Here is a 19,863-nt window from a genome sequence, read left to right on the forward strand (position 1 = left end):
ATGCTCCCAAGAAGATAACTAGAATGTAAACCTCCCTAAATTTAACCCTCCCTGAATTATGGTTAGCTTAGTCATATCTAAAAAAGGAGATTCCAAGTGAAATAAATTAGACAGGGAACTTCGTATTGGGTGAGGTCAGCAGAAAAGATAGGCTGCTATACCATACTTCAGTCTCTAGAAAAATGATAGTTTAATAAGCAGTCCAAAGCCTTACTGAAGGTGATACAATACACATAGTTTCTCCAGTTTTGCTATATAGTGAAGTGATAAGTGGGACATACTGAGATTTCAAGACAAACTTTCTCCACTATTATGCCTTCTACTCTACACAACAGAATTAGCTGAGAAAATGTAGCCAAATGAAAAGTTTTAATTGGTCTGACAAAATGATAACATTACTACTTACAGTTAAAAAGAGAATGATAACTTTAATTATTCGTAAGAGTTAGAATTTGAGGTAATAACTCTCAGTCTCAAATAGTTAGAGGGGAAAAAGTTCATTTAAACTTTTGCCGTACCACTTGTATTTACAAATCTCATTAGATAGAAAATCCCACAGTCTAGTATACTAGATTTCTAGACTGGCAGGACTGCCTAGTCATTATAAGATTTTCTGTTCCTGATGCGATGTGAGTTTTTCTAAGTACAAGAAGAAACACCAGATACTTCAGTGGAAGGCTGTCATTACAGAAAACAGTAATGCTTAAAAAATGTTTTAAATGTAGTTAATTAAAGGAGATTAAAGGAAGAGTTGCCTTCATTTTAACAGCTTAAACAGAATCAGAAAAACTATTTTCAACTAGGTGAGCCAGATTTCCAACAGTTCCACATATTAATCTAATTGTTCCTTGTATTTCTGTTTATCATTTCTCTAGTTTGAGAACACAAGAACTTCCCAAAATGAAATAAATGAAGCATCCTCTTAAATAAATTCTGATAAAATAACATTGCTTAAATTAGTACTGCTATTCAAAATACATTTATTTCAAGCTTTAGATAAAATTAAATGATCACTGGAAGAGTCTGTGATATCATGCAAGAATATTTTATAAATAAGCCATATGACACCTGGGAAATGCCACAGTATATTTAATTAATAATTTGTAAAAGAAAGTGCAAAATATTTCATGGCCCAGAGAAGTTAAAAACTAACGTCAAGGGGAAAAAAAATCAAAGCAATGATAAGCTGAAACAGATACACAGTGCAATAGAGAAGCTACTCTGAAAGGTTAGGTATGGTCATTGTCCTACAAAAAGTAAACTAGTCATATATTTAATTTAGCAATTTTATTTTGCATTCCTTTTTCAACCAAATCTATAAGTGTTGTTTTGAAAATGCTCTTAGAACTAGCTTTGTCATCTTGCTAGTTTCTTCATTATTAAATTAAATAAAACTTTTGCTTATAGTAACAACTTTAAAAACTGAGTTTTCTTCAACAGCCAGTGTAGCCAACAGTACTTAGATATTACATTTTAAAGTAATCCTCTGGCCTACTCCAGGAAGGTTGTAAAAGCAAATGCTGACAGGGCCTGGGAAGGTAAAATTTATAAGGCAAAGTAATTATCCAAGGATAGACACTAAGCAGTTTGCATTGTAATCATAACACATACCTCAACACAACATTTTTTTTTTTAAATCTTACACTAGCAATATAAAACCAAACCTTTGCCTCCACAACTGCAATACTGGAGATTGTAATTCAGCGTTTAGTTTCATGCTTTTTAAACCTATTTACAACACCCTAGAACAAAACTTAAAGCCACAAAGGCTAACCATCCCTCAGAGCACATTTATAAGGTCAGATTCATAGAATCAGAAATGAAGAAGGTAATCACCATTCATCCCCCTCACGCACCCACCTTTAGAACTCTTTCTAAATTTTGAGAAATATAACTTCTTTTTAAACCTACTCCAAATAGATCCTACTCTCTTCTCTATGCCCCCATAGCTCTTTGTTCATGTTTCCCTGTTACATAATTTGGGAGTGTGTGTTTATATATCCATATTTTTGGCTTGACTAATAACCTTCCAAGGCTCAAATCTAAGCACAAAGGCCAAGGCAAGAATATTTTTGGTAGATTTTCAGTATGGCTTGCTAAAGTAAATTTTAATTTTTCTTATAACCAAGTCCTTTAATTAGAGATAATATAATAAGAAAAATCAACTGAATCACCTTGAATCTGTAACCTAGAAACCAGTTCCCCAACCAAGAAGAGTGTGACTGGACAACAGGCTCCTTCTTGGTACCTCTTGCCCAGCAATCCTTCTGTCTCTGTAAAATTTCAATATGAGCTAAAAGAAACAATGATGATGAATATGATCAATTAAAATACAAGAGAGTAGAGTGCTATAATAGTGCTGTAGGCACATGGAAAACATCAGAGAGTCATTACTATGTCAATAATGGACTGCAGAGTTAAGCCTGAGGTGTTCTAAAACATTGACACTTACCTCTAACATTCACCTAATTTCTATTCAGGCACCAAGAACTTGTGATGGCACTTTAGAACACCAAGTGAAGACTTAGAATTGGAGAAAGAGCACAAAATGTAACTCAACACAATAATTTTTAAACTCTAAATTCATAAGAATTATCTTCAGGTATAAAACATGCCCAAACTGACTCAGAAATGTGCATTTTTAGGAAACAGTCCAGCTGAATCTGACAATTTGAAAACCTTATATTAAAAGACTGCCTATACAACTCTTCATTTTACAGATGAGAAAGATGAGGTCTAGAAAATAAAGTATTTACAGTCCTGTTGGCAGGTAATACTATTAAGGAAATATCACCAGATCTTCTGGGTTCACTAAAGTAAACGAGAAGTTCAGGAGTTTTCACTGAGTATTGAAATTTCTGTTGTTTATGGTCTTGGTAAATGAAGAAGTACATTTGGGATGGGTACCTCCAATTGTAACCTAGATCTGGAAAAATCTTCCAAGGAATCAGTGTATAATCATAGAAGGGGAAAAGTAACAGATATTTTCCTTCTTCCTACAGACCTAAGATTGAGTAAATACCTTTATGGACATTTGGATCCAGGATTTTTTTTAAGGACATGAGTACAAAGGAGAAAGGAATGAGGTTTGCTTAACATGCATACTAAAGCATTGGTTTGTATGTATATACATGATACCAGGACTTCCAATGGGGTGGTCCTTTATTACCTGTGTCATGGTGGTGGTGCTGCTCCTCACTCTCTGAGAAGGGAGGAGTCCTGTGCCTGTGTCTCCTTTCTCTGTGCTCACCTTGCCCATGGTCCCTCCCATATACAGCTTCCTTGCAGTGAAGCCCTGCTTTCTGTGAGGACTTTGGTGAAAGTCGATCTTGGTGTTGGGACTGTTTTCCCCAATTACGAGTTCCATGGCTACCATTAGGCTTCCAGTCATCACACTGAGTGCTCAGAAACACATCACCATTGATCTTAGGAAATGGAGGTCTTCGGAGCTTCTCCTGACTAGGCTTTTTTCTTTCATGCTGCTCACTGGTAATTTGAGCATCATCTCTCACTTTGCCCCAGCTGGAGGAAGACAGGGATCTCTCTGGTGAACAATGTTTTTCCAACTCTTCTAAGTTCTCTAGTGGATGTCTTGGTTTCTCTTTCTTCTGCTTCACAGTCTTTCCATCATTCCGTAGTCTACAAGACCTGGAGTATCCAGAACCCAATTCCCTGGCCCTCCTTGACCTTGGCTGGTCTGAGTGGAGGTATAGGGATATGAAAAATAAAAATGCAAATTAACTTAATGAGAGTATGAACTGACTACATAGAGGAAGTCAGGGCCCAAGTTTAATATTTTCAAAATGGAGAAAACTGCTTAAAAAACTGAGCAGAGAGAATGAGTATTTACTAAAATGTTCCATGTATACAAAAAGGATTCTGGGTATATAGTCAGAAAGGTGAAAAACTAAAATTAAGTAAAATCTAAAAGAAGAATTTGATCTTGATTAGGCAGAATTTATGGAGTACTTTCATATTTGCCAATAACAAAAATATAGATGTTGATTGAACATTAAAGCGTCCTGTATAAAACTGTTTTGGTACTAGTATTGGGGGAAAAAGTAGGGACTCAAAAGTCTTATAAATAACAGAAAAAAAAAATTAAGATTTGTGATTTCAGTCATAGGCTTTCAACTATCCTTAGGGGAAATTGCAATAAAATTATATCAGAATGTTGCTAGTTTCTGCTTAGTTTTGTGAAAGATCTTGGTATTCCTATACCCACTTCCCTTTTGTGGTCAAAGCAAACATTCCCAGATACTTCAAAAAACAGCCCTTTATCACAGTTCAGTGTGGAAAAGGTTAAGAGGAGAATTTCAGGTGAATAAATAACCATGTTTTATCTTTTAATAATTCTGTTCTCAATTTTAGTGAATCTTGGCAGAGAAAAAAATCTTAAAAGGGGATGCCAAAATGGAATATATAAAAGTGGGACACTTCCTAAATATATTTCCAAAAATTTTTGATACAATTTATAAATAAATATATAAATCTCAAAATTTAATACAAACTTCAAAAGTTTGTATTGCATGCATGGGTGCTTTTGTCTCATTCAAGCACACTGAAAAAAAAAGAAGCAAATTAATATGCACTTTGTAGGAATGTACTGATTTTAATGTTTTTAAAATTTTAAATACATTTGGGGAATAAAATAAAGAAATCCTAATTCCAAAGAAAATTGCTAATTTAGCTAAGATACATTCCCTTTTGGAATTAATCATTTGCTGAACTGCATATAACAAAGCTATCACCATTTGATGGGATGCAGAGAAAATAAAGAACTATGTTTTCTTAGTTTTTAGTGTGTTTTTACTATTTGGTTGCTTTGATACTGTTAATCTGATAAAGGAAGAGTGTAAAGGGGTGTCACAGCTTCCATCCAAAAATCTCAGTCTCATCTTACATTTTCCAGAAGAAAAGGAAATCTTAAAGATAAATCTGTATTAAAACCTATAATCAAAACAACCTGTACAAGTATTTAACTCTACAATTTACGGTTAAATTTATATTTGACATAAAAATAAAAAGTGAAGTGAAATAACTACTCTATGATAAATAAAAAATATACTCCTTTAATCAAAATATTATTTTAAGTCTATTTTATAACTGAGCAAGAATCATTTGGCTTGTGCAATAATGTGATATGACCAGCTATTAAATGACAACCACATTCAAGAAACAATGGTTTATAGTGTTGATACCAATATGCCCACAGGTAACATGAATGAGTCTACTTTTAAGATCAAAGGAAACAGAAAAGGTTTGGTTTTGATATAAATTTGTGAGGCTGTGTTTTACTGTTGAACAGTAAAACAATAGTAGATTTATTCTAAGAACATGTGGTGAAATAATTATTACAGAGTCGTCACTATATTTTCAGAAATGACTGAAAAAAAATTTCTCTAGTTTACCTATTGTGATATCTATAAATTTGAGGGGAAAAGAGACAGAGGTGGAATATCTGTTTCAGTCCTTCAAAACCCCTTCCAGCTGAGGACTGAGAATTAGACACTTTCTGAGACTAGGTTATTTGGCAAATATAAATAACCTCCTTATTGCATACACACCCTCACCCACACCCACACTTCCATGTTTATCATTCAAAATAAAATATTTTAGGTAAATGCTATATTATATACACATAACAATATTCATGAATGTATAGAAATAGTACTTTAGAGTTCACAAGTTCTTCATCAAAATTACATTACTTGATTTTTTCAACATGCATGTGAAGGACATGTTTTTAAAATCCTATTTTACAGATGAGAAAACAAGGCTTAAAGATATTGCAGTAGAGATCTTTTTTAAAATTACAGTTGCTCTAAAGAAGGGACAAGACTTGAATCATAGTCTTATGACTTTAAAAATAATCACACATATGAGTGTAATACAGGGTATGTGGCTTTGAAAGAAAAACATGGACTCACAAGTGAATAAAATAAACCATTTCACAAGTGACATAATTTGAAAACATTCTGGATAATTTCAAATTTTTAGAAAAATCTATATATAATCATTTTTAAAAGATTAAATTGTTAAATTTTATGTAAAACAAAAGCTGAAAGGACAACCATTTCTGTAATGTTATACTGTGATTATGCAAGTAAGGCAAAACTCAAACTAAAATCAAAAGAAGTACAATTAAGGATTATCCCAAATGTGTTGGGAAAGGATCACTGCAAACAACAAAAAACTGCTTTGTAAATATAAGCCAAATTATAATATGGTCCCTGTGGAATTCAACTTGGCCTAACTAAAGGCATATAAATGAGGATCACATGTTTACCAACATGTAATCTCTCAACACCACCACAGCTGAGGCAAGAGAAATTCTAGTATCTACACATACTTGCTCAGGTCACCACTTCCTATTCTTCAATACACACTCAACTCCCTCAAAACAAGCATATATTGTGCTCCATATGTGTACGATGAGTCAAAATATATTCTGCTATCATGTATAACTAATTAGAACAATTTTTTAAAAAAGAAGCATATATGCCAATCTCTACAAATTTACAAAAATAATTAAAATATAGATTGTTTTTATAAGGTGTATTTTATGTGTCTGAGAAACCATTCAATTCTTAACACAGTCTCCTACCTAGAGATGAATCAGAATGAGAGTAGTCTAGTCAAAACAAATAGGTCTGAGTTTCAACTCAAGTTAGCATAGATGTTAAAATTACTACTTTAGATCAGCCAGGCATGTTGGCACATGCCTGTAATTCCAGCTACCAGGGAAGTGGATCCTGAGTTCCAAGCCATCCTGGGCAACATAAGAACCCTTCTCAAAAACAAAACAAAACAAAAATATTTTAGTATTCTTAATTATTTGCCATCCTAATGTGTTTGGATTTAAATTTTAAAATAGTTTTATTTATAGTGAGCATGCCTCCAGAGCAGAATTAAAAATTAAAAACAAAAAAAAAATACAAGACAATATTTCTGAGATTTGAATTACAGCTGAAGAATAACTTTACCTTCTGGTCTCCAGTACTGCAAATGCAGTAATAACTTTTCTTTCTTTTTAAATGATGTAATATATCATTTCATCAGAAAAAAAACTAGCATAAAAAAGATGGTTATCAAAAAAAGATCTGAGCATTTCACTTATGAAAAAAGAATCAAGCAACAAACAGAATCAACCTGCTTATAAAAATAGGCCACAGAGCTGATCCTACTGATCATAGTAAACTGAGTACAAAACATGTGACTGCTTGCCCAGTGTGCAAACCTGTAATCCCAGCAGCCCAGGAGGCTGAGATAGGAGGATCAAGAGTTCAAAACCAGCCTCAGCAATGGCAAGACACTAAACAACTCAATAAATCCTGTCTCTAAATAAAATACAAAATAGGGCTGGAGATATGGCCCAGTGGTTAAGTGCCCCTGAGTTTAATCCTTGTTATCTGCACCACCCCCCCAAAAATGACTGCTCAAGATTATACTCAAACTATAATAATCATATCATCTACATATGTGTTGCTTCCATTCTACTCATCAAAGACAAACACATCAAAGTTGATAACTGGTTTTGCAAGGTCCTTTGGATCACTGACCTTAAAATTTTTACTATCAAGAAGTTGTCTTTAGGTTTTATTTTACTCATGACCCAAGGTATGGTCTTCAAGCTTATGTTCAATAGTGACTCTTGAAACCACGTGAGATGTCATTCCTTAGACAAATCTTTGAAAAGGGCTGAACTTACTTGCAAATACTCATTTCCCAACACATATTTAAGATAAAGAGTCACCACAACCATAGCTACCACCACCACACCATCACCACCACCACACTGCAAAGCAAACACCAGAGAAGCAAGACTGTAGTAGAACTCTATTCCCTTATACATATATGGTAATCAAAGAAAGCAAAAAAATATAAATAAAAATAAACAATGCATCTCAAAATTTAGTATTGTCTGTCATCAGCAGGATAAATCACTGGCCTAGGTTTGAAAGGTAAGAAAGCATGGAGAAAAAAATGTTTTGTTACCCAGAAACTGATGCATGGTGTGCCTTCTTTATTCACACCATTTTGCAAATTAAAACAGCAATGTCCAGACTTCTTTGAGAAAATTTAAATGCAAAGACTCATCCATCATTTTCCGCACTCTATTTTATGTACTTAGAAGATAATACATCACTCCAAGAGACTGCAGCACGGGAGAATACATGCCAAATCTTACAAAGCCATATCCAAGTTTTAAAAGTCATAAAAATGGCTGTTATTATCCAACTATGGAACAGATGAATTCATTACTTTATAAATAGAATCCCACCACAAATCTAAATGTACTCAATATCTGGGATAAGAGAAATATCCCCAGGTCCCTAAGGTCACTTTATGGATAGAATCCAAAGAGTGTCTTGCAGTTATGTCTAAGAATAGAGTAGGTCATAATACAGGGATGGTTACCTCCATCTTCATAAAAGTAACTATCTCCATAAGCACTGGCTCCAGAAAACTCTGGAATGTGTTTCTTTCGCTTTTTCTCTTCTTGCAACTCCTTTTCTTGCAAAAGGCGAGCTATATCCTGCAAAGACAAGAGGGAATGAAAATAAACACTACCAGGGAATGAACTATCTCTATATAATGAAGTTCAATATCCTACCAAGCTTTTATGGTCTTTGTCCATGGCTCCCACACTTCCTGGCATTAGACTCATGCTATCCAAATACCATAATAAAAATAAATACCAAATAAAATCCTGTTTTACTCATCTATATTATATGCCACTGCTCAATGGCAGTGGCATATAATATAGATGAGTAAAACAGGATTTTATTTTCTAATTGAAAGTTAGTCTAACCTAATTTCAAGATATTCAAACAGTACTGCCTAAAGCTGGTTGTACAACAGAATTTTTAAAATACACATTTGTGGGCCCTTCATCTAAGCTGACAATTCATTAAGTCTGTGGGGAAAGTCACAGTAATCTATAAAACTTTATAAATTATAAAGGCACTGTGAGAAAGAGAGTGATGAGTATCATTCCAACCCTGCTTCTCAAAACATTACCACCCCTACATGAAAACAAAAGAACATGCAAATAACTTTAGTAAAATTATCAACTATAAATGCCTCAAAAAAAGTTAAATATCTATGGGAATACAAAAGATGGAATATTATTTAGAAATTACTACAAAACTCTGCATTGTGTTAGGCTTTGAATGAAGATCTGAATTTCAACATAGAAAGGAGAGAAGAGCGAGAACATCAGCAAAGTTGTGAATGTTAAAATGGACATCAATCTAGAAGATGACCAGCAGACTAATCAGAACACAGGCCATGAGATATTGAAGAAAAAGGTGAGAAAGACAGTCAAAGGCTGAATCACAAGCACTCCTCACAGAGAATTATAGGAAGTCTGAAGCCCAAAATATAGGAGATAAAGGGTCACTAAAGGCTGTGGGGTGGAGAATGACAATGTTCTAAATCTGATGGCTATTTCTATGAAAGTCCTATAAAATAGCATATAAATTTTTATGCTCTCATACACTTTCCTTGTTAGACACATAAAGGTTCACAACAAATATGGCAGCAATATTCAAGCATGTAAATGGTAATAACCATCAGAGATAATTCTCTATATTTATAATAAATAAGGAATACAAGTACTGCTTAGATGTCAGTGATGAAAATTTGAAGCAAAAATTACTATTCTTTTGAAATCTTCTGAATCTGTCCAGATGAATACACTAAGACTATAAAGCAATTAAAAAAACATCCATTCATATGAGTGAACTAGACTATTTTTTACATCTCAGCCAAAGTGCTGGATGCTAAAGCTAGGTAAAATAAAACTGATTTGGGGCTGGGGTGGTGGCTCAGTAGTAAAGTACTCGCCTAGCACATGCAAGGCCCTTGATTTGATCCTCAGCACCACATAAACCTAAATAAAGATATTGGGAACATCTATAACAGAATTTTTTTTTTTTAAAAAAAGGAGGGTGTATGTGAAGGATCCATTTCTTTTTCTAAATAAATAAATAAAGATGTTCACTATACCTTCAGCTTTTTTTCTTCACTATTTATCAAACTAGCCTTACAAACTGACTTTATGTTAAGTAAATGCCTAAATGCAAACTTAAAATATATTAACACATTGCTCTTAAGTGAAAAAATATATATGTATGTATATGTATATATGTGTATATGTATTTTGGGGGGGGTAAATAATCTATTTTTAAAAGTCTATACTACACAGTGTCAGACACTTGAGTGGGCATTCATAAAATATTCCAACTCAGAATGAGAGATAAAGGATATAATCCTACTTAACACAAGTATACTTCTCATGCCTAAAACTCAAATTTCTAACACTTTAACGGAAAAAGTATGCCGTAAGTCTGAAAGTTAAGATGGTTTTCTTTCCCTTCTAATTCAAGCAGAGATGCTTTAACAAGATATTAGGTGAGAAACAATAACTACTAATATAAATTTCTTTGAAGCTTCTACTATTTATGTGTGTAATGAAGACTTTGAATTATTCAATTCACAAGCATTTGACTACTTAATGCATCATTTAAATACATCTGTGCATGTTTACCAGGCACCAATGCCTAAGTCAGTTTCGTTACTTTGATGTCTAAGAAAGTAATATATCAATCAGTTAGGAAGGGAAAGGGGGGTGGGAGAAACAGTTTGATTCTCCAAACTATAATCTGTTAAATTAGATGTTCTCACATTCTTACACAGTTGACCAAGGGAAAAAAAATGCAAACACCTCCCTGAGTTGTCATTTTTACTAAGCATCCAACAGTTTTGTCTAAGTGATGTGTTTTATACAAAACCAAAATTTCCTGTTATAACTGAGGAAAAAAAATACAAAGAAAAATTATCAGGCCTAACTGCCAGCAGAAATTAATAAACTACACTTCAGGGACCTTATAATTGCTTTCCTGCTATTGAATTTAGTACTAATGAATATACAATAATGAACACTCTCCCAGTGTGAGGAACTAGGACAAGAATCATGTCCCTTCTTTACAATGTATTATTAGCTAGTTAAGGGCATGGTTTTGATCAAGTAGAAAAACAATTATAATATGCACTTATTACCTAAGCTTTTTTTGTCTATAGCTTTTTTGAGTAAGTTTCTCCTGGGTGTGAAGAAATGGTTTGCTAGGCTTGAAGAAGGGAAAAGATTCAATAGAAAACTGCCACTATATTATAGGTGAGGCTTATCATAAGAACCCCACTTCCCTGCTTTCCAACATTAATGTGCAATGAATTCTGCTGGGAGATTTCATAATGAAGTAATTTCCTTTGAAACAAGCTAAAGATGACAATTATTAGTCACCATGCATCAATGTAGCTAACCAGCTTAGTCACCTTTGATACAATCTCTGTAATCCTTAGCTTCCTTCCTGTTAAAGGATAGTGTAGTCTAGAATATCATTCCCTAAACTACTCTGAAGAACACAGAACTCAAAAGTCTAATAAAAAAAGCATTCAAATGAGAGCATATACCACATCTCTTCAAAATGCCTATTAATATGCTTCAATCTTTGATTAAAGAAACTATTATGTTTGTTTAACCTAGAATTTTCCAAACTCATTTTATGAGACAGCCCCTTATTAGATATTGAATGATATATATTTATTAATATGAACCTTGTGGAATTTCTGTTCTACACAACATAACTTGGGGAAACAAATCTACAGAAATTTTTAAACCCTTTCAAAGTCATTTTTAATTTTTTTTAACTTATTAGGTAAACTTATTTGGGGCCAATATGTGGAAATATCCCTGTTCTACAGAAAACTCTCCAAAACTGGAATGGGAACTTACATCTCACCTCTCCCTTTTCTGTTATCTAAGCATCATAAGAAAGGGCACAATTAAGAATCTCTAGAATGATACTAGAGAGTCATTTTAATGAAAACATAGATTTACTGATATTCTTCAAGGAAACAAACATGATGCTGTGGACCAGTAGGGAATCAGAATATAGAGTTAATATTTAATAGTTTTCATGTATTTCTGAAGGGTCAAAAGCAAATCTATTAGTATAAAATAAGACATGCAAAGTAGAGCCCAGGGGAGCTGGGTACATCTTTCCCAAGTAGATAACAGATTATCAAATCATGGTGTTGAGTTTCTTAGAGTATTATCATGGTTTATATGATTTACATCAGGGTTATTTCTACCTTAAAGTTTTCTTCTCTATCCACAATTGTAGTGAGTTTCAAAAAGAGGAGATGTATTTTTAAAACAATCAAAAGGAGATCCAAAAATGTGATTATCAATTGACTGAAAGGGAAAAAACCTATTAGCTGGCAATTAACATATTATCATCCAACTCAGTATAAATCTCAAAGCAGATATAATAATATATGATAAAGCAGATAACTCAAGGAGTTATCTAGGAAAACAGAATAATATCAATTCTATGGGTGTAAAAACATCAACATAACTAGGTTAAGAAGAAAGAATGAACTTTCTCAACTAGAAGCTACCCTCTCATCTCCCTTTCTGTTCATGTAAATATAAATTCATCTTTAAGGTTTCAAAATACAGAACTTTTTTTAATAACTAAAATGTGCTGCTATTTGAGCTCATTTCTAAATATTACTAACTTATATAAATATTCTTTTAGATTCTTTTGAAATTTCTAGTCACTTAAAGAGTGTTTTGAATAAGTACCAGGACTACCACTAGATTCATTTTTTATATATATACATTGGTTACTAAGTTTATCCCTGAACAGTTCACATTATAAATGGTTTCAAACTCTTGAACCAGTGCCACAATGTTTCATGACATGTTTGGCCATGCTAATGTTTACTTAAGCCAAAAATAAAAAATAAAAAAAACTTTTCCTAAAATAGTTGCACATTCACGTATATTTGGAGTGAAGTCCAAATCTCACACACACATAAGAGCTTTATTTAAGAATAGCTAAGTCAAATTAACCAAAAATGCATTCCTTGGCTTTACTAAAAACTGGCAAATGCTTATGGTGTGACTGAAGAGAGATCTCAGTGGCAGTAATCTATTTTATTAATCACAAACTCATAGTACTGCACACCCAAAGGCTGCAAGTTCCTTCAACAGGGCACCTAGAGAGAAATTTAACTACCATTTAAGGCATAACATAAAAAAAAGATTAAAAAAAAGAAAGAAGAAAGAAAAAGATAAAGAGAGACAGGAGGAAGAGGGGGAAAAAAGGAAAGGAAAGTGTTCATAAAGTAAAAAGACAGAAAAAAAAAAGTCCCAACTTTTCTACATCTGTCTCCTTGAATGGAAATGCTACTTTCTTTAAATCTGTGTTGAGTTAATGCAATTAAATTATATCATAACAAAGTTGGAAATGCTAATTTACCCACACAAAGCCATAAAACTCCATTATATCTCATGATCAATGCTGTTCAGAAATAAATCTCTGCCCTATACAGAAAGGGGCTTGGTTTTTTACATCTATTTATTTTGGGGAGTTATAAACTAGCTAAGAGAGTTAACCTCAAAAATCTCTAATAGATTTAGGTGAAAATCCAGAGAGGAATTTTCCATAGCCCTACTGCTGATTAAGTTATTAATTAAATAGACTCTACCAGGAAGCAATATATGATATATCATATATATTATACATATATATATATATATATGTATAATATTTAGGACTGCTCATAAGTAGCAGGCAATACTTTCCCAAAAACTGGCCAGAAGAATTAGCACTACTGTTAATCTCCTCTGCCTTTGAGGCATCCTATTTCCAATGGACTAAAATAAACAGCACTATTATATATCCTTCAATGACAAACTTCATTAATGTACATTTCGATCATTTAATATTGATAATGTACTAGTCAACTAAGACAAAAGGACATTCTGACAGTAGCCATCTTCTAAAGCATGAGGTGAAAGTTCAAAAAGTGAATGCAGTTTCTTAGGGGCTAATCTCTTCTAGCTACCAAATCTCCACAACTGTATTCCTCATTTAACTTTTCCACTCTACTGGGGAAGGGGGAACATTTCAGTATGTAAAACTAGTGATGGAAGGAAAGCTAGTGGGAGGTCTACAAAGGCAAGTAAATGCTTGAAGACCCCATAAACCACACCATATTGGGACACACTAAAACCTGTTTAATTTTCCTCTAATTTTGCACATATATCTCTGTATGAGAAATCCAGATAGTCATAAGGAGCAGAATTATGAAGAATTACCTCGAAGGAAAGCAAAGAAGAAAGAACAATTATTAACTTCATATGTACCAGAGGCATGATATACATAATCTCACTGAAACCTCATAATAGCCCTTTAAGATGCAACTAAAAAGTCTTACTCATTTTAGAACCTGAAGTTCTCCACAGTTAAGTTAGATGCTGAAAGTCACCCAGCTAAAGTTAAGAATTAAAATTCACATCCAAGTCAGCCTAATTCCAAAGTCCATAGACTTTCTGTTGTAACACAGTATACCCAAGTCAGAAGCAGTCAATCAGGAAACCTTAATCATAGAAACAGTTCTCTGGCATCTTATTATAACCTGGGATTAGAAACTTCTTTAAGACTTCATTTCTTAATCTGAAAAATAGAGTAAAATCACTACATATGCTTATTTTACATAGTATTTCATGAGACCACTTAATTTGCTTACTATTTAAATTCTACATGCCTAAAATAAACTGTTTTAGTTTCTCTTTTTGTCTTGTTTTTCTCTGAAAGGAGAGGGAAAAACTCACAGACCCCAGCAGCATTTATTAGAAGTCAATTAGTTCCTCTGTTATTTTTTAAATAGAAGCTTTACTGTCTACAAAATATAATCACTCCTTTCACTCCCCAGTTTCATTCTCAAAGCAGTTTTTACTATACAGAAGAACACATCCTGTAGTAAAAAAGAGCCTCCTGTGTTGATAACAAGGACCCAAAATAAGCTCTCTTACTTTAGTTTTTATTATCACATAATCATGGTTTGTTTCTAGAACAACTAAATATATTCAAACCAAGTGTCTCATAGTAATCTGATCTTGAATAAGAGGGGGTAGAGGAACAAGAGTGGCTCAGTGAAAATAGCAGTATATATAGGCTAGTTTACTGAAGACGATGATCATATTTATTTAATAGGGTAAAATGTGCCAGTTTGCCCATAGTCCCAGGTTATGTTATTTATTAATAGCACCCCCTAAACCCTCAAAGTTATTTCTGGCTACATAACAAATCATACCTTCTATTAAAAATGATAAATCAAGACAGTAGCTAAGAACAGCATAATAGATGTAAAAAAAAGGGAGATACAAAATTGATTTAATTGAAGTGCATTGTTTGTATGTAGTGGTTCAAGTATATAACACCAGAGCAAGTAAGAGTTAACTAAAAATTCAAGTCTTTTCACAAACCAAACACTATTGCTCATTTCAGTCATTTGAAGATTTTTTTAAAATGCAACTAAAAACATATATAGAATCAAACAGATTAGTTATTTAAGTCAACAAATCAAAGGAAAGTAAAAACATCAAGAAAAGAAAAAGAGTGAAAATAATTGATAGTTCCTGGCCTCTCACAAAAACTAATAATCCCTGACTCTATTTCAGGCTCCAAAATCTGCTTTTTCTAAATCTGCATGAATAACCCAGGCAGAGAAACCTTTAGTGAGCTGAATAGTATTCCCAATACTTTCTCTCTACCCAGAACTTCCGAATGCAGCCATAATTAGAAACAAGGAGTTTGTGGACATAAATTAGTTAAGCTGAGGTTATACTAGGTTGGTCTTCAATTCAATGATTAGTACCCTCATAAGAAAAGAGGACAAGCTGGGTGCAGTGGCACACACCTGTAATCCCAGAAGCTTGGAAGGCTGAGACAAGAGGATCACAAGTTCAAAGGCAGCCTTAGCAACAGCGAGGTTGCAAGCAACTCAGTGAGACCCTGTCTCTAAATGAAATACAAAATAGGGAATGTGGCTCAGTGGTCGAGTGCCCCTGAGTTCAATCACCGGTACCAAAAATAAAAGAGAAAGAGAAGGCAGCATGCCATATGATAATGAAAGCAGAGGCTGATGAAATGATGCAGCTATAAGCCAAAAACAGGAGTCAACAGGAGCTGGGAAGAGACAAGGAATGATCCCTTCTCAAAAGGAAACATAACCCTGCCAACATCTTGATTTTAGATTTCTAACCGAAACTATGAAGGAATAAATTTCTGTTGTGTTAAGCCATTAACGTTGTGGTACTTTGTTTCAGTACTTCCAGGATATTAATTTACACCTTATGACAAATTATCCATTAACATGTCTAAAAACTATAAAAAATAAATAAATAAAAAAGGTTAGAGCATAGCTGTTCAGTAGTAGGACACCCTTGGACTCAATCCCCAGTATTAAAAATAAGAATATAAAAAAATTTGCTCCTGATCTGAGCACTCCTTCCTGCATGGGATGGAAGAGTATTAACAAAGTTATACCTCATCCTTCTTCTCCTGAATGCGCCGTCTCTCTGCCTCAATAGCCAGCTTCTCCTGAATTTCCTGAGCAATTTCACAGTCTTGTTGTTCACTAAAAAAAAGGTGAAATAATATGAATACAAAAAATAAGGACTACATTTTCCTACAAAATAATAAACACAATTTATTGAATACTATGAGCCACTTCATATTTTTACCTCATTTAATCCTCATGATAATGACACAAAGAGGTTGACACTGTCACATTTTAAAGATGAAAAGACTGAGGTCCAAAGAAGTAACATCATTTCCTTAAGAACACACAAAAAAATGTGTGGCACATAGGGAATCTGATCCACAGACCCAACAATGGAAAGCTCCATGCTTCTTCTACACTACCATACTACACATCCTACTGGGGCCACTCTACAGGAAGATAGGCTTTTTTCCTCAAGATTCTGCAAATGTTATATAGACTAGGACATTAGTATCTACAAATAATCAAACACAGATGTACAGAAAATGTCTGACAGCAAGCTCACTAAAATGTCAATTATACTGTGGTTATAGAGAGTTGATGGTATGGCTTTGAAATGATGTTTTTTTAACTATTTAATTATCTGGATTTTTTTCCCCCAGTTTCAATAGCAAAGACTAAAAAAATTATGCTTACCAAAAAAAATGAAAGAAAAGAAAAAATTTAATGTATATATCTCAGCAAGGTCAACCAACTGGCCCAATGTCTTAATAGCTTAAGTGTCAGAGTTCACCATGATCCACATGTTCCTAGTCAAATGTTCCAATAACAAAAAAAAAGTTGTCAAAAAAGCTATTGGAAAGTCACCACAGGACTTGTAATCTAACAGTAGAAGGAAATCAGAGGGGCAGGAGCAGTCTTCTCTGCCACCCAAGTTGCTGCACAGACAGTCCTGACCATTTTTTCCCACTCCCCAAATCCTCACAGATCTTTGTAGCGCTTTTGGAGCTGAGCCTGGGCTTTCAGATCTTCCTCTTGGAGCTGTTTAGCAATCTGGAGATCATGCTGGACCAAACGGTTCCGCTGAACGTTCGATGCCAAATGATGCTCAACTTTCGACAGAACAATTGGAGAAAGAAATTGTAATGCTTTCACTTGTTAGCAATAAATATTCTACTAAATTTAAAAAGAGCTTTATCATTAGAAATAGCTTCACATCTACTAATTCATTTTGTTCTCAATAACACTGTGCAATACGCAGCAGAGAAATTGTTATTCCCAGCTTTTCCCTGAATGAAAATAAGATCAAAAAGACTTAACTTCCCTTTGGTCACATGGCAAAGTGGCAGTGCCAGGATTTCTACACAAATACTCTAAGGCAGGGCCAATGCTCTTTCTATTACTACATGTTGATACTCTATTTTTAGCTGCATTTTAAAATTCTTTTTATATAGGTATAAGAATTAATAATTCACAAATCATGAACCCACAAATACATACATAACTTTGATTTATTTTCCCATCAGAACACTACATAAATATTCAGAAAAATCTACACTATGTCCTAATCTAGATGCCATTATTGCCTGGAAAAGATGTTCAGGCTAAGGGGCGAGAATTGATTCTTATGCCAACCTCTGACATAGCTCAGATGTGGTTACTACCACTGCTCCCTTTTACAAGGGAGGGAATTTCAAGTTCTTCCTATATGCTCAGTAATCTTCTAATCCCTGAAAGCAGACTCACTTCAAAACACTCAAAAATTTAATCTATCCAGGTGACATTTGCCTAGACAAATCCTTCAGAATGAACGTACAGGGTAGCCCAGTGACTATGTTCTATCCCTACCACACCTTAACCAGCCTCAAGCTACTACATAAAATGGTAATCTGAAGGCACAGGAATGAGGGCTATTACTCACTCTCTTGTTCCTGCAAACTGTGAGCCAGGGTGTGGTCCTCCAGGACAGCAAAATCCCGGCACACTGCAGAGCATGAGGGAGGAAGAGCAGACAGGAAGGCTCATTAATAGTACTTTAACATAAAAACAACTTTGTTTACTTAAAACAATTCCAGGATTTGAGATGACCAATTTTTTTAACTTACAAAGCATAAAATAGTGTTAATACAGTAGAAAGTCTTCATTCACAAAAATCCATATAGTGTCTGCTCAGTGCCAAGAACAAGGTGTCACAAAATACTTAGTCCTGGTCCCTTGTCTGAAGTGATAATATTAATCACAGCCATCAGAGTTCTAGGTCTAGACATTCTAATTTACCTCCATAGGGGAGGATAAGTATTGCTGAAATAAGAGAAGATTCAATAATGCTTTATAAATTGCTAGTGAGAAAAATCTGAGTTCTTGCATGGTCAAAAGAGTCACAAGAAAGCCTTTGCTTTAGTCATCTGCAGTTCAAGCGATTCTCTACTAGAAAAGTTATGTCTATTACAATGTCTGTAAGGAAAAATAAAATATTCATAGTCCTACATGTAGAAATAGATTTATACTTCAAGAATAATCACATTCTTTAATGGGAATTGGAGTCTGGTCTCGAGATCTCTCTACACATAAAACTGCCTTATATGATCTACAAACCCAAAGAAAACGAGAACCCTAGAGGAATAAGGAATGTATGCATCTGTTGGCCTGTTTTCTTAGAAAAAATATGGAACGTGATGGTCTCTAAGGTCCAGTTTACACCTGCTTCTTTAAATAAACATACAAACAAAACATGAAGTCATGAAAAATTCTATTTCAAGGACATGAGGTTGGGTGGTAAATTTTCATTCTATTCCAAACATCATGTAACACACGTTTTTGTTTGTTTGTTTGTTTAAAAAGGAAAATTCCCTGAAGTCTCAAATTACTGCAATGGAGGAGACTCAAGAACCCATCCCTGAGAGTCTCTCAGAAGTTTTAGGATCTCTTTCTGCATCTCTGGACTTGCTATTCAGGACACTTAGCTGAAACAGAATGAATATTCCCCTGCCATCTAGGTACTGAAGTATGTTTACATGTACATCACAACAGTTCTGTTCCTCACTGAGAAATAATGCAACAAAAAGTAGGGAGAGCTTGGTGATGTGGCAATTAATTTGAAATTTTTATAGTGAAGGAATCATTCCTGCTCAAGAACCATACTAACCTGAATAGGACCTGCTTACCACTTGCTCAAATGTAACTGCAAAACCAGTAATTCCAATAGAAAGCTCTATTTTTTCATCAGATATATTCTCAGAAAAATCTAGTACTTGAGGCCCTGGTCCAAATCATTCTATATTTCACAAAATGAACGTGCTGTCAAGATGAGATAGTGAATACCCTCATTTGATAGGTGAGGAATCCAAGGGCCAGAAGGAAGAAGAGTCTTATCAAGGTGACCCATATATGGTGCACTGTGACAGGGCAACGGTCAATGTCTAAGCCAGCCAAGAGCCCTTTCCTTTCCTGACAGCTCTCCTTGATTCTAGGTAAATCATGGTCAGAACAGACTTTAGA

General features: G+C 34.1%; 1 protein-coding gene across 1 annotated transcript in view; it reads right to left on the reverse strand.

Annotated features, from left to right (window-relative positions):
* The window catches only part of Ccdc50 (coiled-coil domain containing 50), a 65,540-nt gene that overhangs the window by 16,588 nt on the left and 29,089 nt on the right, over positions 1 to 19,863 (reverse strand). The window contains exons 2-6 of the mRNA XM_077795370.1: positions 18,287 to 18,349; positions 17,351 to 17,477; positions 16,410 to 16,500; positions 8,422 to 8,539; positions 3,170 to 3,697 (exon numbers count right to left, since the gene is read on the reverse strand). Coding sequence (XP_077651496.1) covers positions 3,170 to 3,697; positions 8,422 to 8,539; positions 16,410 to 16,500; positions 17,351 to 17,477; positions 18,287 to 18,349 — 927 coding nt within the window. The remainder of the gene's footprint in view (positions 1 to 3,169; positions 3,698 to 8,421; positions 8,540 to 16,409; positions 16,501 to 17,350; positions 17,478 to 18,286; positions 18,350 to 19,863) is intronic.

Source organism: Urocitellus parryii, chromosome 2, assembly GCF_045843805.1.
Source record: "Urocitellus parryii isolate mUroPar1 chromosome 2, mUroPar1.hap1, whole genome shotgun sequence".
In the NCBI taxonomy this organism is placed as follows: Eukaryota; Metazoa; Chordata; class Mammalia; order Rodentia; family Sciuridae; genus Urocitellus; species Urocitellus parryii.